General features: G+C 40.2%; 2 protein-coding genes across 3 annotated transcripts in view; both read right to left on the bottom strand.

The window, feature by feature from the left end:
• LOC110522750 (protein unc-13 homolog A) overlaps nt 1-9799 on the bottom strand; it is an 87132-nt gene extending 77333 nt beyond the window's left edge. Inside the window, exon 1 of the mRNA XM_036969182.1 lies at nt 8742-9799. Within this exon, the coding sequence (XP_036825077.1) occupies nt 8742-8763 (22 nt within the window). The 5' untranslated portion in view covers nt 8764-9799. The remainder of the gene's footprint in view (nt 1-8741) is intronic.
• Nucleotides 9800-10174: 375 nt separating this feature from the next.
• Nucleotides 10175-20260, bottom strand: hmg20b (high mobility group 20B). 2 transcript variants are annotated; one of them, XM_021598962.2, is made up of 9 exons: nt 20057-20260; nt 16767-16947; nt 15795-15998; nt 15369-15489; nt 13547-13602; nt 13362-13431; nt 13049-13264; nt 12592-12724; nt 10175-10781 (listed from the first exon to the last, which is right to left on the bottom strand). In XM_021598962.2, the coding sequence occupies exons 2-9, from the start codon at nt 16896-16898 to the stop codon at nt 10769-10771; spliced, it is 945 nt and encodes a 314-aa protein (XP_021454637.1). In that variant the 5' UTR covers nt 16899-16947; nt 20057-20260; the 3' UTR covers nt 10175-10768. The 2 variants fall into 2 exon arrangements, with proteins under 2 accessions (XP_021454637.1, XP_021454639.1); XM_021598964.2 differs by having other exon boundaries at nt 16846-16947; nt 20057-20254.
• Nucleotides 20261-21818: the final 1558 nt, after the last annotated feature.

Genomic DNA, 21818 nt, shown 5'->3' with positions numbered 1-21818 from the left:
CCTTGACATACTCCACATTTTGATGTGTTACAGCCTGAATTCTTTTTTTTCACCCATCTGCACACAATACCCCATAATGACAAAGCGAAAAACATGTTTTTAGATTTTTTAAAAATGAAATAGGACTACAGCAATATCTAATTTACATAGGTATTTACACCCCTGAATCGATACTTTGTAGAAGCATCTTTGGCAGCGATTAGAACTGTGAGTCTTTCAAGGTACAGTACCAGTCAAACGTTTGAACACACCAAATAATTTGAAGGTTTTTCTTTATTTTTTATTATTTTCTACATTGTAGAATAATAGTAAAGACATCAAAACTATGAAATAACACATATGGAATCATGTAGTAACCAAAAAAGTGTTAAACAAATCAAAAAGCCTTGATAACAGCTTTGCACACGCTTGGCATTCTCTCAACCAGCTTCATGAGGTAGTCACCTGGAATGCATTTCCATTAACAGGTGTGCCTTGTTAAAAGTTCATTTGTGGGCCTCCCGGGTGGCGCAGTGGTTAAGGGCGCTGCGACCGGGAGGTCCGGCTGCGACCGGGAGGTCCGTGGGGCGACGCACAATTGGCCTAGCGTCGTCCGGGTTAGGGAGGGATTGGTCGGTAGGGATCTCCTTGTCTCATCGCGACTCCTGTGGCGGGCCGGGCGCAGTGCGCGCTAGCCAAGGTTGCCAGGTGCACGGTGTAGCCTCCGACACATTGGTGCGGCTGGCTTCCGGTTTGGATGCGCGCTGTGTTAAGAAGCAGTACGGCTGGTTGGGTATCGGAGGACGCATGACATTCAGCCTTCGTCTCTCCCGAGCCCGTACGGGAGTTGTAGCAATGAGACAAGATAGTAGCTACTACAACAATTGGATACCACGAAATTGGGGAGGGGAAAAAAAAAAAAGTTCATTTGTGGAATTTCTTTCCTTCTTAATGCGTAATCAGTTGTATTGTGAGGAGCAGAAGTATCTGAGGACACACTGAAAAGGAATGAGATGGATTGAGGAATGCATTCGGTGTGTATTCGGCCCAAGCTAGATAGCGACTCCACTTTTGTGGTTGGTGGTTGGTGGGTGCAGGCATTCCGTCTGATGTCCCCGATTCGAAACGATATCTTCCGGGATCCCATACCTGTTGGAAAATGCACTTGGCAATTTCCATGGCATTAGGTAGATGCGGAAGGGTGATGAGTTGGCACATCTTGGAGAACCGGTCCACTACAACTAAAATAGTCATGAAGCCTGAAGAGTCCAGCAGATCCATGAGGAAATCCATGGCGACTATGGTCGGGACTATGGTCTGTGTGGTGTAGGTAAAGGCCGGTAGGTAGTTGGCGAGGGCTCTTTGCCCAAGCACAGACGGGACAGGAAAGAACATAATCCTGGACGTCGGCTGAACTTGCGCAGTAGCTCCGTGGTCCGGGTGATTCTGGGATGCCGAGAACTCAGCGAGGTATGGCACCATAGCATTAGTTAAGTCTTGCCTGCAGGGGTTCCTGGAGGTGCTGGGTCGTGGCGTAGAGCCTCTTGGATGGCTGCTTGGATTTCCCACTGTATGGGTCCCACGACACAAGATGGCGGCAGGATGGGCTCGGGAGCTGGGTTAGAGAAAGAGGCGTCAAATAGACGGGATAAGGAATCAGCCTTCACATTTTTCTTGCAGGGCAGGTAGGTGACTATGAAGTTGAATTGGGTGAAGAAGAGTGCCCAGCGAGCCTGTCTGGGGTTGAGCCTCTTAGCACATCTTAAGTACTCCAAATTGAGGTGGTCGGTAAGAACAAGGAATGGGTGATGAGCTCCCTCTAACCAGCAGCACCACTCATCGATAGCCAGCTTAATGCCGAGAAGCTCTCGGTTCCCGACATCATAGTTCCTCTCAGCAGGTGACTGTTTCTTGGAAAAGAAGCCACATGGGTGTAATTTGGGAGGTGTCCCGACCCGCTGAGAGAGAACCGCTCCCACGCCAACCTCGGATGCATCCACCTCCAGAACAAAAGGAACGGTAGAATCTGGCTGCCTAAGGATGGGTGCAGAGGTGAAGAGGCATTTGAAGGTCTCAAATGCAGTAAGGGCAGTGTCGGTCCTTTAGGTGTGTTGGGTCATTGTCCTGTTAACAACCCAATTGAGATGGTTTGGGATGAGTTGGACCGCAGTGAAGAAAAAGCAACCAATAAGTGCTCAGCATATGTGGGAACTCCTTCAAGACTGTTGGAAAAGCATTTCAGGTTTAGCTGGTTAAGAGAATGCCAAGAGTGTGCAAAGCTGTCATCAAGGCAAAGGGTGGCTACTTTGAAGAATCCAAAATATATTTTGATTTGTTTAACACTTTTTTATTACTACATGATTCCATATGTGTTATTTCATAGTTTATGTTTTCACTATTATTCTGCAATGTAGAAAATAGTAAAAATATAGAAAAAACATTGAATGAGTTGGTGCGTCCTAACTTTTGACTGGTACTGTGAGTCTCTAAGAGCTTTCCGCACCTGGATTGTGCAACATTTGCCCATTATTCTTTAAAAAAATCTTCAAGTTCTGTCAAATTGGTTGTTGATCATCAGTAAACAATACTTTTCAGGTGTTGCCATAGATTTTCAAGTAGATATACAGTTGATGTCGGAAGTTTACATACACTTAGGTTGGAATCATTAAAACTTGTTTTTCAACCACTCCACAAATTTCTTGTTAACAAACTATAGTTTTGGCAAGTCAGTTAGGACATCTGCTTTGTGCATGACACGTCATTTTTCCAACAATTGTTTACAGACAGATTATTTACCTTATAATTCACTGTATCACAATTCCAGTGGGTCAGAAGATTACATACACTAAGTTGACTGTGCCCTTAAACTGCTTGGAAAATTCCAGAAAATGATGTCATGGCTTTAGAAACCTCTGATAGGCTAATTGACATAATTTGAGGCAATTGGAGGTGTACCTGTGGGAGTATTTAAAGGCCTACCTTCAAACTCAGTGCCTCTTTGCTTGACATCATGAGAACATCAAAATAAATCAGCCAAGACTTCAGAAAATATATTGGAAACCTCCACAAGTCTGGTTCATCCTTGGGAGTAATTTCCAAATGCCTGAAGGTACCACGTTCATCTGTATAAACAATAGTACGCAAGTATAAACATCATGGGATCACGTAGAAGTCATACCGCTCAGGAAGAAGATGTGTTCTGTCTCTTAAAGATGAACCAACTTTGGTGCGAAAAGTGCAAATCACTCCCAGCACAACAGCAAAGGACCTTGTGAAGATGCTGGAGGAAACGGGTACAAAAGTATCTATATCCACAGTAAAACAAGTCCTATGTCGACATAACCTGAAAGGCCGCTCAGCAAGGTTTGCAACTGCACATGGGGACAAAGATCATACTTTTTGGAGAAATGTCCTCTGGTCTGATGAAACAAAAATAAAACTGTATGACCATGATGACCATCGTTATGTTTGGAGGATAAAGGAGGAGGCTTGCAAGCTGAAGAACACCATCCCAACCATGAAGTACGGGGGTGGTAGCATCATGTTGTGGAGGTGCTTTGCTGCAGAAGGGAGTGGTGCACTTCATGAGGGACGAAAATTGTATGGATTTATTGAAGCAACATCTTGAGACATCAGTCAGGAAGTTAAAGCTTGATCGCAAATGGGTCTTCCAAATGGACAATGACCCCAAGCATACTTCCAAAGTTGTGGCAAAATGGCTTAAGGACAACAAAGTCAAGGTATTGGAGTGGCCATCACAAAGCCCTGACCTCAATCTTATAGAAAATTTGTGGGCAGAACTGAAAATGCATGTGCGTGCAAGGAGGTCTACAAACCTGACTCAGTAACACCAGCTCTGTCAGAAGGACTGGGCCAAAATTCATCCAACTTATTGTGGGAAGCTTGTGGAAGTCTACCTGAAACGTTTGACCCAAGTTAAACAACTTAAAGGCAATGCTACCAAATACTAATTGAGTGTATGTACACTTCTGACCCACTGGGAATGTGATGAAAGAAATAAAACCTGAAATAAATAATTATCTCTACTATTATTCTGACATTTCACATTCTTAAAATAAAGTGGTGATCCTAACTGACCTAACACAGGGCATTTTTACTGAATTTAAATGTTTTTGGCTAAGTTGTATGTAAACTTCTGACTTCAACTGTAAGTCAAAGTGTAACTCAGCCACTCAGGAACATTCAGCAACTTGAGTGTAGATTTGGTGTTGTGTTTTAGGTTATTGTCCTGCTGGAAGGTGAATTAATCTCCCAGTGTCTGGTGCAAAGCAGACTGAACCAGGTGTTAGGATTTTGCCAGTGGTTAGCTCCATTCCATTCAAATTACAAGCATACACATAACATGATGCAGTCACAACTATGCTTGAAAATATGGAAAGTGGTACTCAGTAATGTGTTGAATTGGATTTGTCCCAAACATAACACTTTGTATTTAGATCTTTGCCAAGTATTTTGCAGTATTACCTTAGTGCCTTGTTGCAAACAGGATACATGTTTTGGAATATTTGTATTCTGTACAGGCTCCCTTCTTTCGCTCTGTCAATTCGGTTAGTATTGTGGAGTTACTACAATGTTTTTCATCCATCCTCAGTTTTCTCCTATCATATCCATTAAACTCTGTAACTGTTTTAAAGTCACCATTGGGCTCATGGTGAAATCCCTGAGCAGTGTCCTTCCTCTCCGGCAACTGAGTTAGGAAGGACGCCTGTACCTTTGTCGTGACTGGGTCTATTGATACACCATCCAAAGTGTAATGAATAACTTCACCATGCTCAAAGGGATATTCAAAGTCAAATTTTTATTTTTACCAATAGGTGCCTTTCTTTGAAAACCTCCCTGATCTTTGTGGTTGAATCTGTTTTTGAAATGCACTGCTCAACTGAGGCCCCTTACAGATAATTGTATGTGTGAGGTGCATGCAGAGATGAGGTAGTCGTTCAAAAATATTTTACAGCACTATTATTGCATACAGAGTCCATGGAAGTTATGTGACTTCTTAAGCACATTTAGGCTTGCCATAACAAAGGGATGTAATACTTATTGACTCAAGACATTTCAGCTTTTATTTCTTTAATTAATTTGTAAAAAACATTAATAAAATAATACTAATTCCACTGACATTATGGGGTATTGTGTGTAGGCCAGTGAGAAACGAAATCTGAGTGTCATCCATTTTAAATTCAGTCTGTAGGACAACACAATTTAGAAAAAGTCAGGGGTGTGAATACGTTCTTAAAGCACTGTATAGGCCGAGTTATAATCATACATTTACAAGAAATGGTAACAGTGGAGACGCTTCCTCTCTCCTGGGTTGTTGTCGCTGCCATATCTACATGTGTTAAAGACCTAGAAATGTCCATGTGAAGTCTCTCAAGCTCACCGTGGCAACTGGATGTTAACCAAAAATAACCACTAACATAGCTGTACACTCAATGCTAATGGGAAAGCACCCAAATGCCAGGGAATAGAGGGTTGCTATGCCAACAAAGCTTGAGGATATTGAGGGTACATCTGGGGATCTGTCTCAATCCTGACATCTGTGCAATCAGCTTGTTTATACAACTACCGTGCCAAGAACATATCCTGTCACAAACACTTTGGAGTGGGCGGTTTGGGTTGCTGAGGGTGGCATGTCGCTCTACCTCTACATATAGTACCTTGATATGTGACAATAACATAGAACTGCCCTAATCTATAACAGGCAGGCTACTAACAAATTAAAATAGTTACAGAGGGAGCAAAAAGGGTCAAAAGGATTCACAAAACTGCTGATATTCAAACAACCTGACCCAAAAACAGACTTGTCACCAGGCTGCTCGTTATGGCGCACACCTGTCACCATCGGTCCACGCATCAGCGCATAATGACAATCACCTGGACTCCATCACCTCCTTGATTACCCTCCTTGATTACCCTCACCTCCTTGATTGCCCTATATATGTTACTCCCTTTGGTTCCTTCCCCAGGCGTCATTGTTTCATGTCTGTGTGCTGTTAGTGTGTCTTGTTTTGTATTATGTTCTGTTTATTTTAATAAAATACTCCCTCCCTGAACTTGCTTCCAGACTCTCAGCGTTACAAGACTATTCCAAAGGTGCTCTGATGTCAGTTAAACAGCTAGTTTTGGTTGAAATTTGGTTGAATTGTCAACTAACATGAATTCAACGTGAAATCAACAAAATATTTCACCATGACATTGAATTTAAGTTAAAAGTTGGGTGAAGAAAAAGGCTAAATTCCCTTACCTTGATCACTATTTGCAAATCCAATCAGTTTTGCACATTGATTCAATATCAGCACTCTGAATTGCTTTGTTGAAATTAGGTGGAAACAATGTTGATTCAACCAGTTTTTTCCCCGTTGGTTTTGCTGTTTTAAACTTACAAAACATTTGCTTTTGGGTGTTTTGTTTGGAGAGTAACTGGGAGAGGAAATTGCTTAGGGATTCACGCCAATACCCCATGGCCCAGGGTAAAATCTCTTGGACACACTTTTATCATCCGCTGAGAAATGTATTTCACACAAACAATCAAATCATTTTAGAAGGGGTATATGGTCAACAACACTGATTCAACATAGTAGGCTAGTGCTAGAGGCAATCTACTGTGGTCACGGCACTGAAAGGCTGCATTCAGCAGATTTCCTTGGAAACTCATGATTTCTCAAGAGGAAGGCTGTCATAAGGAATGCAATCATCATTAGATGACCAAAAGCGACACAGTCCACTGGGCACAAACTGGTTGAATCGGCATGATTTCAATGTAATTTGTCAACGTATTGTGATGTGGAATCTGTGGAAAATACATGGATTTGCAAAAAGTCATCAACTGTTGTTTTGAGGGCAAAATTCAACAACAGAGTTATGTCATCATGGTAAGCAATTTTCAACACAGACAACCCTTGTTAGGGTTAGGAGTTAGGTTAAAGGGTTAAGGTTAGGTTTAGGGTTAGCTAAAATGGTTAAGGTAAGGGTTAGGGGAATGGTTAGCTAACATACTAAGTAGATTCAAAGTAGCTAAAAAGGAGTAAGTAAGTTTTTAATTAGCTGAAATTCTGATGATGAGATTCGCCTACCCATCCACCCCGACCAACCACCCTCCTTTTGTTATTGCCTTAAGTAACCCTCTGTCTTATGTAACCATACCAAACAAAACTTATCATACTAATTTTAGTGTCTCAGATTACATTTACTATGTTACGTCTAGTCTGAGACCAGGCTGCCCATCCAGGGTTTTAATCAAGCCCAGCCATATTTAGCTTTGATATTTGTCTGACTACTGCCAATGGGCTATCGTGAGAATGATTATTGAGAGATCTCATTACTAAATATATATTCACTGTTGCTATCAAAGTCATTCCAAAGGGAAGGTTTAGCAGAGCAAATTAAATGTAACCATACTCTCTCTCTGTCATATATCATCAATGATAATATTTAGGCCTATAATATTATAGCATTTGCGAAGTCATCAACAGCTACTGTTTCAATTCAACCCAGGGTTCAACAAAAAATAGACAATATATATAGGCCCAGGGTTTCAAGCTTTGGTTGATGTCAAATGTAATATTCAAGTTAATAATGAATATATTGGATTCACATCCCTATTTCAACCAACAATTAACCAAAGTTAAAGAATAGTAAATCAGATCAAACTTTATTAAAGTGCATTTAAAGTTTGATTTGATAGGATTTAGTCCTATTCTTTAACTTAGATATGTTTGGTTCAGAAAAACTGGAATTAATGTCAGACTAAGTCAGTGGTACAAAATATACATCTCCTTCCAATGTTGATATTTGGTTGCGTTGACAACCAAACACAATTCAACATCACACTATTTACTGTATTGCAAAAGTATGAACTTCTCAACAAGTTAACAAATTCTATGTTAGGATTCACGTCTCCAACTAAACCAAAAGTTAAAGAATATTATTAAGCCAGTGGTTCAGATGAAACTACCCAAGCATTAGATACATATCATTTAAATGCTGATATTTGGTTGCGTTGTCAACCTAACACAGTTCGATATTACTTTTGTAATACAGTAAATAGCCTTAACTTTAGGCTATTTTACAAACTAATGTAAGCGTTTTTATTAAACATTAAAATGGGTAACTCATCCATGGCCACATTGAGGTTACTGTAACTATAAAAGTTTTATGTAATCATAGAAAGCGTACATGTTCAAGATAGCATGCAAAAACTGCACAGCGGGAAGCACTCGTTTTAATGTTGCTGTACTACTAAGACAATTAACCTTAATCAAAAATCTAGTGAGGGGATATGGTAAAGAGGACAATCTACTACAAATCAGACATTTTGATACCACAGGCCTAATATGAGGTTTTCGAATTCTGTTCAAATCATAATTTGGTACGGTGAATAGGCTTATGACAATCGAAGTGTTTAGGATGACATTGGTAGCCTATTACGCTTCTTTATCACTAGAAGACACTCATATAATTAAAAGAAGAATTAGACCAATTAAACAACCATAAAATGTTGGCCACAAAATACAAACCTACTGTCAGTTTATTCAGTTAACAGCAAACTTAAATCACATTTAGTAAAACGTGCTTAATTTATGAAACCACAATTTATACATTTTATAGCAGAATCAGCTGCAACGAGATTCATTGAAGAAAACAGCCCGCGAAGCAGCTGGTTACCCGACTTAACAAGAGCATTTCTCTCGACAGCCAGTAGGCTACGGCAAGCTTGAAATATGTTTGTTTTTATCGCTTACCTCCAACACACAGCAATGACATCTCTTAGCTCTGGCTATGATCGCTCCCAGATGTCCACCGGCTTCAAACCGGAGTAGATTGCTGTCTCTATAGCCTGTATAAATAGGTGGACGTGATCAGCTCCGCTTCACAACTAAGCTAATGCGTGTCACTGCTATGTGACAATAAAAAAAAATAAAAAAAAAATCTGACCTTTCCCTCTCACCCACTGAGTCAGGATCAATTTGGGGGGAGGAGGGGGGGTATATTTCATCCTCCTCAGCTCTCCGCTCCCCGACTCACAGCCATCTTGTTCAGCACCACCACTGTAAGGACAGTTCCCAAGAGTGACGTCAGGGTAGTGAGGATGGGATGGACCAATGCTGTTTGGCAGTCGGAACACTCTACCACGTTACGTGGCACCGCTGAAAATCTCAAATGTAGACTACAACATCTTCTAATCTCAGTTAACTGGACCTAAAATAGGATTATAAAGACTCTTCAAGTCCACTACCAAGGATGACTACAAGCAAGTATATTTACCCTAGTGCGTACTTGGTGTAAAAAAGAAGGAATACATTAAAGTAGAGAAGTAAGCTATTGAATATCTTACATGCCATATTTACCCTGACATAATTATATTCTGCGCCTAGAATTACTCTGCCTCTCCTTGTTCCAATCCAAGCTTTTAGAAACATATATTACCGGGCATACTTTGAGGAGAAAACTGGAATTTGTTTTGTCCTAGGAATTTGTCCTAGGAAAATCAGCTGTTGCTATATTCACTGTACATTTTTTCACTTAAAAATGTATGATTTGCACCCATTTATTCTTGAAGAATATAATTTATAAATGCCTCACGAGTTTAGTTCAACTGTCTCACCTCATCAGAACCCAAAATATAAACTTGTTTTACGCCAATGTCTGTAAAGAAACACTCTATTTTTCCTTAAAACATCCATAGCTCTGTCTATGAATTTGAGTGGTTACATTTCTCCAGCCCCCAGATTTTAAACGAAACGGGGACAACACTTTGTTATCGTTTATACTACCGATTGCTGCTTTAATGAAGTGTTTTCTATAGTAAAAACACATTGGGAAAGGCCTACAGGGAATCAAGAAGATCTAAACAAATTAAACCTGTCAATACTGAGAGTGGATTGAAAAGTCAATTCATGAATGGAAAATTATGAAATTAACTCAAATTTAAAGAAACTGTGTACAACCCAATCAAGCTAACTGACGTTTCTAAATGGAGCTATACCACCCTCTGGTGGGGATCTAGCAACTAAGATCAGATAAGTCTGTCCAAAATAATTTCTGTCCATTGTAAAGTGGGGCCAACAGGTGCTATCGGCGGCTATTGAGTCATCAGGCCATTTCAGACAACATCCTCCATGCGTCACTATAGGCTCTATGTGCGTCACACTCATCCTTAATGACATCTGGAAAATTACACACATTTACTTTTATTGCAAATTGATAAAACAATTACAAAGAAGACAAACATCCAATTTGAATTAACGCAAATAAACCATGACAAAAAAAAATCCCTTAATCCAAAACTACCCACCACAAAACTAATATCAATTACAATACGAAAACATATTCTGAAAACAATGCTATAATCTTTTCCAGTTCATTTTGCCTCTCATTGGACACCAGTACACTTCCGCAACCTCCTCATTTCCAAGTAGCTTCACCTGAAAAACTCTTAATTCACTCCAAATGCCATAAAAGGCATGTCAAATGTTTCTTCCATTTAACAAACCAAATTAACTACAAATGGAACCAGTTAAGGCAGTTGACATAATGACTGTTCACACCAAGCCTCAAAGGCTTATATTCGCCACCAAAACTGTACCAGACTGTACACACATGCAGATGTACCACAGAGTAATGGTATATGGACTGAACGTTGTGTTTTATCTGTTACATCAGATAGACATCCCACCTATCCCTTGACTACACTGCGATGGGCACTGATTGGACCTGTCGTTGCACCATCTGGGATCCACATCAAGTGGGAATGGGTGTGGAGGTCGTCTCATAGTTTCTCACTGAAAATAAGGTGAGGGAGGAGACTGTTAGAACAGTGTGACCATCCATAACAACAAGGTAAGTTGTTGTACTGTATGCATGCAGATCTAGCAAGTGTTTAAATTTGACACAACATTATACAGTGCGGCAAAAAAATATTTAGTCAGCCACCAATTGTGCAAGTCCTCCCACTTAAAAAGATGAGGGGCCTGTAATTTTCATCATAGGTACACTTCAACGATGACAGACAAAATGAGAAGAAAAAAAATATCCAGAAAATCACATTGTAGGATTTTTAATGAATTTATTTGCAAATGATGGTGGAAAATAAGTATTTGGTCAATAACAAAAGTTTCTCAATACTTTCTTATATACCCTTTGTTGGCAATGACAGAGGTCAAACGTTTTCTGTAAGTCTTCACAAGGTTTTCACACACTGTTGCTGGTATTTTGGCCCATTCCTCCATGCAGATCTCCTCTAGAGCAGTGATGTTTTGGGGCTGTTGCTGGGCAACACGGACTTTCAACTCCCTCCAAAGATTTTATGTGTTTGAGATCTGGAGACTGGCTAGGCCACACCAGGACCTTGAAATGCTTCTTACGAAGCCACTCCTTCGTTGCCCGGGCGGTGTGTTTGGGATCATTGTCATGCTGAAAGACCCAGCTATGTTTCATCTTCAATGTCCTTGCTGATGGAAGGAGGTTTTCATTCAAAATCTCACGATACATGGCCCCATTCATTCTTTCCTTTACACGGATCAGTTGTCCTGGTCCCTTTGCAGAAAAATAGCCCCAAAGCACGATGCTTCCACCCCCATGCTTCACAGTAGATATGGTGTTCTTTGGATGCAACTCAGCATTCTTTATCCTCCAAACACAACGTGTTGAGGTTTTACCAAAAAGTTATATTTTGGTTTCATCTGACCATATGACATTTTCCCAATCTTCTTCTGGATCCTCCAAATGCTCTCTAGCAAACTTCAGATGGGCCTGGACATGTAGGGGGACACGTCTGGCACTGCAGGATTTGAGTCCCTGGCGGCGTAGTGTGTTACTGATGGTAGGCTTTGTTACTTTGGTCCCAGCTCTCTGCAGGTCATTCACTAGGTCCCCCCGTGTGGTTCTGGGATTTTTGCTCACTGTTCTTGTGATCATTTTGACCCCACGGGGTGAGATCTTGCGTGGAGCCCCAGATCGAGGGAGATTATCAGTGGTCTTGTATGTCTTCCATTTCCTATTAATTGCTCCCACAGTTGATTTCTTCACACCAAGCTGCTTACCTATTGCAGATTCAGTCTTCCCAGCCTGGTGCAGGTCTACAATTTTGTTTCTGGTGTCCTTTGACAGCTCTTTGGTCTTGGCCATAGTGGAGTTTGGAGTGTGTGACTGTTTGAGATTGTGGACAGGTGTCTTTATACTGATAACAAGTTCAAACAGGTGCCATTAATACAGGTAACGAGTGGAGGACAGAGGAGCCTCTTAAAGAAGAAGTTACAGGTCTGTGCGAGCCAGAAATCTTGCTTGTTTGTAGGTGACCAAATACTTATTTTCCACCATAATTTGAAAATAAATTAATTTAAAAAAATCCTACAATGTGATTTTCTGGATTTTTCCCCCTCATTTTGTCTGTCATAGTTGAAGTGTACCTATGATGAAAATTACAGGCCTCTCTCATCTTTTTAAGTGGGAGAACTTGCACAATTGGTGGCTGACTAAATTATTTTTGCCCCACTGTATATGAATGGTAATGCACAAGACTGTAGGTCATGTATGTCCCCTGACATAACTCAGTACAACTCAAGGTATTAGATCTTCTCACAGGTGTGTTACCTGTCAAGGTGAGAAAGGACATCGTGAAGCTGAGCCAGCAAGGCACGGTGCTCATGAGGATTGCTCTCCAGAGTACCACTCAGGCGACTCAGGTAAGAGTCCAGGGTACCAAGAGAGGGGGTCTCACCCGTGCCTGGAGAGAAAGTGTAGTGAAACTAAGGATTAAATTCCTATATGGACAATATTGGGGGTTAATGTAAGAAATACTAAAATATTGTAGTTTAAAATATTTTGAAAACATTAGAACCAAATCTGTATGTTTCAAAATGTCTTGCTAAGGACAAGTCATCAATGTTGATTTTGGCCAATTCATCAACAAACACGTTATGTTTTTACGTCTACAAACTACTTTCATGGTAAGGAAACTTCAACATAAGTAAAAGCAGCCAAATCATACAGGGAGACTGTGCTATCAGGTTCCGAGATGGATGAGAGGGCCCAGTGACATGGTTCTGACCTGGCAGGGCCACAGTGGACAGGCTGCTGACGAGGGTGTGTTTGATGGCCAGCAGGTGCCTGTGCAGAGCCTGCGTCCGGAGCTCATCCTGCCCCAGTTCAGCTTCCAGTCTCTCCTTAGCGCTGTACATGTCTGAAATGTGCTTCTGCAACACTGCGTTCTGCTCCTCAAACTCCACATTTGCTTTGCGTAAACGCCGCAGCTCCGCTTCCCGGGCTGGGAGCAAAGAAACAACCATTAGTAAGGAAATAGCTAGAACTTTCTTCACTGAAACAGTGTTTGTCCCAGAGACGCTCGTTTGCCTGTCTCATACCCTTGTTCTGGTCCAGGAATTCCTCTGTAAATATTGGAACATCAAATCTGTTGGACAGATGATCTGAACCCTAGAGGACATAATTCAAAACAAATCAACCCGTTAACACATTGCACAAAATCAGAAGTCAGCCTACTCATAACCTCTATTCAGAAACACAACACATTATGTAAGGCTAACTGTACCTTCAGAGCAGCTGATCCAGAACTGTTAGCATTGATAATGACAGATGGAGACTCTTCTGAAAAAGAAGATCCCATTATTTAAATGCTCAAAGAAGAAAAATGAACAAAAAACAAAAACTGAAAGGAACAGTTTTAACCACCCTGTCAAACTAACGAAATACAGTGGGGCAAAAAAGTATTTAGTCAGCCACCAATTGTGCAAGTTCTCCCACTTAAAAAGATGAGAGAGGCCTGTAATTTTCATCATAGGTACACTTCAACTGTGACAGACAAAATGAGAAAAAGAAAAATCCAGAAATCACATTGTAGGATTTTTAATGAATTTATTTGCAAATTATGGTGGAAAATAAGTATTTGGTCACCTACAAACAAGCAAGATTTCTGGCTCTCACAGACCTGTAACTTCTTCTTTAAGAGGCTCCTCTGTTCTCCACTCATTACCTGTATTAATGGCACCTGTTTGAACTTGTTATCAGTATAAAAGACACCTGTCCACAATCTCAAACAGTCACACTCCAAACTCCACTATGGCCAAGACCAAAGAGCTGTCAAAGGACACCAGAAACAAAATTGTAGACCTGCACCAGGCTGGGAAGACTGAATCTGCAATAGGTAAGCAGCTTAGTTTGAAGAAATCAACTGTGGGAGCAATTATTAGGAAATGGAAGACATACAAGACCACTGATAATCTCTCTCGATCTGGGGCTCCACGCCAGATCTCACCCCGTAGGGTCAAAATGATCACAAGAACGGTGAGCAAAAATCCCAGAACCACACGGGGGGACCTAGTGAATGACCTGCAGAGAGCTGGGACCAAAGTAACAAAGCCTACCATCAGTAACACACTACGCCGCCAGGGACTCAAATCCTGCAGTGCCAGACGTGTCCCCCTGCTTAAGCCAGTACATTTCCAGGCCCGTCTGAAGTTTGCTAGAGAGCATTTGGATGATCCAGAAGAAGATTGGGAGAATGTCATATGGTCAGATGAAACCAAAATATAACTTTTTGGTAAAAACTCAACTTGTCGTGTTTGGAGGACAAAGAATGCTGAGTTGCATCCAAAGAACACCATACCTACAGTGAAGCATGGGGGTGGAAACATCATGCTTTGGGGCTGTTTTTCTGCAAAGGGACCAGGACAACTGATCCGTGTAAAGGAAAGAATGAATGGGGCCATGTATCATGAGATTTTGAGTGAAAACCTCCTTCCATCAGCAAGGACATTGAAGATGAAACGTGGCTGGGTCTTTCAGCATGACAATGATCCCAAACACACCGCCCGGGCAAAGGAGTGGCTTCGTAAGAAGCATTTCAAGGTCCTGGAGTGGCCTAGCCAGTCTCCAGATCTCAACCACATAGAAAATCTTTGGAGGGAGTTGAAAGTCCGTGTTGCCCAGCAACAGCCCCAAAACATCACTGCTCTAGAGGAGATCTGCATAGAGGAATGGGCCAAAATACCAGCAACAGTGTATGAAAACCTTGTGAAGACTTACAGAAAACGTTTGACCTCTGTCATTGCCAACAAAGGGTATATAACAAAGTATTTAGATAAACTTTTGTTATTGACCAAATACTTATTTTACACCATAATTTGCAATTAAACTCATTAAAAATCCTACAATGTGATTTTCTGGATTTTTTTCTTCTCATTTTGTCTGTGATAGTTGAAGTGTACCTATAATGAAAATTATAGGCCTCTCTCATCTTTTTAAGTGGGAGAACTTGCACAATTGGTGGCTGACTAAATACTTTTTTGCCCCACTGTAGAAGGTAGACGTGTCACATATTTCATCTAATAAGTTAGATGCGTCACAACTCTGACCTCTCTTGACCTTCTTGTCCTGGATCTTGGCACTGGTGATCTGATAGGCTTCACTCTGTTGATATTCTCTCAGCTCCCGGGCATACTGCAGCTTCTCTCGCTCTGCCTCATCCAGGAAGCGCTATCAGGTCAGCACACAAGCAAACTTCAGTTCACTCCAGACACACACAGAAGAGATCTCAATACACTGGTAGCTTGCATTCCCAGACTTCTCCTCAACATTATAGCCTGTAGTTGTGAAGGCCGACCTGGGCTTATCAAACAGATCTGGCTAGTCTATAAATATGAATATAAATATAACTATGCATAAAATGATGCACAATGCTACTGAATGCACTGCCACTAAATACAAAGCTGGGGCAAAAAAAGTGTGTAACTGTTCCTACAACTACATTTCTCTTTCCGACCCATAAAGCCTGAAGGTACCTGTTTGTCATGAGGTGCTAAGCGGCTCCACTCTGCACCCAGCCTCTTGGTGATTTCTGGAAAGGGCAGGTCGGGGTGTTTGGCACGGATCTGCTCCCGCCGTTCATTCAGGAAACGCACATATCCTGTCACTGGTGCCTTGGGACCATTGGGCAACACCTTCTTTCTCTTCTTACCCTTGGGCCAACCTCTCTTCTTCACAGGCTGTACAGAAAGAGAACAGATATGCGATCCAGGATGAAATTATAAAATGCTAGCAATGTGAAAGTGTGTATCAAAAATCAGGAAACATAGCATGACATCATCACAATGTTTATGCTCTTCTCCAATTTAAAGGGCCAATGCAGTCAGAATTATGTTTCTCATGGGTTTTGTATCATATTGTACAACAGCTGATGAAACTAACACTGTAAAACTGTTTAGAAATTTGATCAGTTATTTCCTGATAGTTGCTGGTTGAAAACACAATCTACACAGGACCTTCTAATCAGCAGGTTTTGCATGGGTGGAGTTTTGGCTTGCCTGGTGCCGTTGCCAAGTGGTATAAGTTAATACAGACCAATAGGTAAGAGTTCCAAACCGCTAGTTTTTAGATTACATATCGGAAAAGACTAAGTGGGATCCTTGGTATGTCCAACTCTGACATCACCCCATTCAAGTTGAAATGTAAAATGGTTAAGGTTTATGGTTGGCATGTCCCAAGGGGCCTGAATTACACTAACCATTACATATCCCTCTCCACTCAGACCACTCCAGACAGTCCTAGCTAAATTCTTGCTTGGGAAATAGTTTTTTGGTGAAAAGCTATTTGTTTCTTTTTGACCAATTTAATGGAAAATTATTAGAGTAAGGGACTTAAACTGTTACACAGAAAGTATTTGATATTAGGATAAAAACGGTTGCATTGGGCCTTTAAGCTAGATCAGGTCATAGAATGGTAACAATATGTAGGAAACAATGAGATAACCATACAGTGGGTAGTCTGTGTATACACAGAGTAGAGACAGTACTGTTATTCATGTCAGTATGGGGCCAATTCCCCTTCTCTTGCCTCTTCTTGTACTGCATCAGAGGACTGCGTGCCTCTTGGTGGAGGTCCATCATTTTGCTCCTGCTTCACACCACCCATGATATCGTTATCCCAGTGATTGATCTGCAAGTGGGATATATTACATATGATTCGAAAACAGGTCTAGGAAGTTATTAGTACTTTATACTCACTCATTGAGTTTGTCAGAAGAATATGGTTATATGAAGGACGGGACTATATCAGATCTGTAGTTTGTTATTCTAAATATAACCTAGCTCTTGATCATGACTCTCAGTTCCTTTACATTACACATACGAGTCACTGGACGAAGGCGTCTTCTGTACGGGGGAGTTTTGTTAAGAGCGCCGATGCTCAGATTGAACATTACCACGCATCACTTGAATTACGTTTTAGGAAGCATAAAGACCCTATCTTTCATATCAGCGAGAAATAATTTTCAAGAAACAAAAGGTTAAATTGATAAACATCTTTATAGGGTTTGGGTTCCCAGACGGTCATATTTCCATGCTAAAGCGCTTAATTACGGAAAAAATACAGAAGACAGAGTGGACTAGCTATCTGAGTCTTCGAACACCGGTGTAAACGGAAAATAGATGCCACAAAAACGTTGTCACTGAAAATGACAGCCGACTGCTACTGTGTTAAAACCGGTTCAAACAGTGTACAGTAAGTGGGTGTTTTGCATTTGTGAAATTATTTTGATTTGAAAGTATGGGGATTTATGTTTCTAGAACTGTACCGCAATTTGAGATTCGCGTTTAGATTAAAGTAATTGGCTGTTTTGGCTTCCAGAGCCAATTTGCCTTTGAACAGAATATACATATAAGCTAGCTAGCTACAAGAGTGGTGTTAGCCTGCTGCACAGACCCTATGGACACTAGCCTAGAGCACCAAGTTAAATTGTACTTAGGAGCATTTTTAAGCTCTCTCCACAGTTACAGTAGGAAGAAAAATATGTAATTGTTGTAAAAATGTGTGAGTGTGCTACATTTACTATCATTATATATTAAATACATTGAATTACTTTGACATATTTAAATTATGCTATATTATGCCAAGTTTCCTATGGTGGACAGAACGTGTTTCTACATTAGCCTACACAGACTAAGGTTTTCACCACACAATAATTACAGGAAATAGTTCAAATTGCTGACATTAGTATTAAAGATTATAGTCACCACAATCTCACAAAATCGATTGCTTAAAGGTGCACTATGCAGAAATCGCCCTGTCATTTCCTGGTTGCTAAACTTCTAGTTTGTCTAATTTCAGTTTGTGACAAAACAATCAAGTATAGTGTAGAGAATCATTGTACCATCTAAACCGCTGTGAAATATATTTTCCATAACCAAAAATATTGTTGTTTCAGCTGTTTGAAGCTGGTGTACAAAACCAAAAGTAAAAGACACAAAAATGAAAATTATGAACAGAATCATAGAGAGAGAGAGAGAGATAGCACATAACAGATCTGCTGCTTCTTAGACTTGCTTTCAATGAGAATGAGCCCTATAACTCACATTTCTATGTGAATTTGGTCAGGTCGCTCTGTCGGTTGCTGAAATTCTACGCTGTTTGCTCAATTTCTATTTATGTGAGAAAACAATTACTGAATAGTATAGGAAATCATTGTACAATTTAAATCAATGTGAAATATATTTTCAAATAACAAAAAAGCTGGTGGTCCAAAACAGTTGTTTTGAAGCTGGTGGACCGAAAGTAACTTTTGGTTTTGGTCCACCAGCTTCAAACAGATGTAAAAAAACGTTTTTTTCGTTGTTGAAAAGATATTTCACATCGATCTAAAACTGAAATTGCGCGAACAGTGTAGAATTTGTGCAACCAGGAAATGACAGCAGTTTCCACTAGATAAGACAGCCACAAAGTCAGAAATCACAACCCTGTTGGGTAAGTAATGCTATGAAACACTATCATTCCATTAGCGCCAGATATTCTGGTCATTTTCTGAAAGTATAATGCAAAAAAAATAACATATCCTGTGTAGCACCTTTTAGAACATATCCATATATTTGGTTTAATAGAAGTGTATTTGTCGTATGCGCCAGTACGTAATGGGACTGACTGAACGCAGCTGTAACGTTACTTTTTAGACCACAGTTTTAGAAAAAAATCGGGCGCTCCTCCCATAAACGTCTCTAGCCAGACACTAATTCGTGGATTTGAGGGTTAAGCTATCATTCAAATGAAAGCCAACCCCTGTCGCCATTTACATTTTAGTTATTTAGCAGACGCTCGTATCCAGAGCGATTTATAGTAGGGAGTGCATACATTTTCGTACTTTTAGAAACCGATGTGAGGGTGATGATTAGTTGAAATCATAAGTCAAGTGTTCTTTTTCCTTATTGGCCATCTACCGAAATAATTTCCTCACTGAGATATAAATGGCTACGACAGGTTGTAATCTATTGAAATATATAAGCAGTATACCCAAGTTCATTGAGGTCTGTCTGTTAAGAGCGCAAACGGTACACGTCATCAAAGTTGTATCAATGTGAGTGATTTAATTTGCGCGCGCTATTGATTACAGTATAACAACCCTAATAAATTCCAGTTGAGTAACCACTTGGTAAATATTGGTGCGTGTGCAGTTTATACGGTACTCATTTAGCGAAATACAAGTAACGTAAATCTGAACACAAGTGTGTAGTAGGGAGTAACTTGTATGTATTGGGTTTAACAATATCACAATTTATTTCAGCATATCGATTATGAATTTGTACACTTAAAACCGTTTTTTTTTTTACAAACTCAGCCATAAATAGAAAAAGACATGACAACAGGAAGCAGCAACAGTATCATTTGCAATGTATGTTTTACGAATATAAATTATACTTTAAAAATTATTTAACATAATTTAACTTAAATCAGGTCAAAACTACTGAATGAGCCTACTTAAATAGTCCAAAAAATATGATTTATTGATTTTGATTATACAAGTGTAATCGTGAAGATATGTTTGGCCAGGCTATACTCTAGAGCGAGCTAAATAAATAGCTAGCTAATTTTGGCTAGCAAACATCGATGGAACGGACAATGGGAAACGGTCAGAACACTCCCTGAACAGGAGGTACATATGCGTCAAAGATGTGATGAAATATGCCAACAATAACATTTATCTAACAATAATATTCATTTTAATATACATTTTTTAATGTAATTATTTAACAAACCTACATAATATTTTATTACTCACCCCTTATCATGGGCTCTCAACCTAACGCCAGAGACGGAAGATGGAGCGAGACATCCCACTCCCTATTTTTTTTCTGTTCTAATGGAAGTCGATTAACTAAGTAGAACAGACACAGCCGCTATCGCATTTGTGTACTGTCTATGGGAGAGCCACCCCCTTAAGTAGACCGGAACTGACCATATTTTCCAATGGTAAACGGCCCGAATTAATCTTTATTTATCGACCATCTTTGATATGACTTCAGGAAGAGCGTATTCTCATTGACGATTGGCTGACACAATAACACCCACATGATTGGTTAGTTAATTCTGAGCTATATACACAACGAGGCAAGTGCTGCGTTCAGTACGTTTGTACGTTCTGTAACGTTCAATTGAACGATGCTGTACTGAACGGCCAGTTGAAAAACGGGGAGATTGTGGTTTGGTGAACGCTGTCAGGATGGCCAATTCCTCACAGATAGAACAATGAAACAGATATTTCACTGGATAAATAAAAGTGAAGCATCCGCTTGGTTTATCCACTCGACTACCCAAATGGTAGTGAGTGGAAGCCCACAGCCGGCAGTGGGCGAAGATGGAACGAGATTGATTTTGGCAGACATTCCGCAAATTTTCTCATCAACATTTGATGTCAATTACAGTTCTGTTCCCAAAACTGTAATATGTTATGAACAGAGTGGACTTTACCTTTAGCAAACGTTTTTAAAAGTTGTGTTGTTTAGGAGTGCAAAGGCAAATTGATTGATTTTTTTTTTCTTCACATGCGCACTTCACAAAGTAGGCGTTCCGTAATGGAAATATGCAGATGATAGAAGTCGCCAATTGGAACTCGCTAGCTCGCACAAGGCTCTGCCCACCTCCTTGCTTGTTCTGTCCACTATGACTCATTTATTCCCATTGGAAGCGACAGGCTGTGGTCTATCTTGGTTTAGTTATACACATTTTTGACTTCTTAGGGTAGGAGGCAGTATATTCACATCCAGATGAAAAGCGTGCCCAAAGTAAACTGCCTGTTACTCAGGCCCAGAAGCTAGGATATACATATAATTAGTAGATTTGGATAGAAACCACTCTGAAGTTTCTAAAACTGTTAGAATAATGTCTGAGTATAACAGAACTGATTTAGCAGGTGAAACCCCGAGCATAATCCATCCAGGGGAATTTCTTTTTGAGGTCATTGTGTTTTCCTATGGTTTTCTATGGGAATCCTGATTAATTAGGGCTCAGATTGCAGTTCCTATGGCTTCCACTAGATGTCAACAGTCTTTAGAAATTCAATGTTTTCAACGTTTTTCTTTTGAGAAATGAAGATGTGCTATTCATTCCATGTGTCACTCTTAAGGTCCCTACTATTTTGGTGCTCGTGAACAGGAACGCGCTGCATGTTGTTTTTTTATCCGGTATTAGAAACAGTTTATTCCATCTTAAATTGTATCGATTATTTACATTTTCGGATACCTGAGGTTGGATTAGGAACGTTGTTTGAAATGTTTGGACCAAGTTTACAGGTAATTTATTAGATACTTTGTAGTCATGTTGGGCGAGTTGGAACCGGTGTAATTCTGAATCAAATGCGCCAAATAAATTGACATTTTGGGGATATAAAGAAGGAAATTATCGAACAAAATGACCATTCATTGTGTCAATGAGACATTTGGGATTGCAAAAAGAAGATCTTCAAAGGTAAGGCATTTATTATATTGTTATTTCTGACTTGTGAATATTGATATTTCTGTAGTTTGAATTTGGCGCTCTGCAAT

The sequence above is a fragment of the Oncorhynchus mykiss genome, chromosome 30, assembly GCF_013265735.2.
Source record: "Oncorhynchus mykiss isolate Arlee chromosome 30, USDA_OmykA_1.1, whole genome shotgun sequence".
In the NCBI taxonomy this organism is placed as follows: Eukaryota; Metazoa; Chordata; class Actinopteri; order Salmoniformes; family Salmonidae; genus Oncorhynchus; species Oncorhynchus mykiss.
This window is presented reverse-complemented; position numbering and strand designations above follow the sequence as displayed.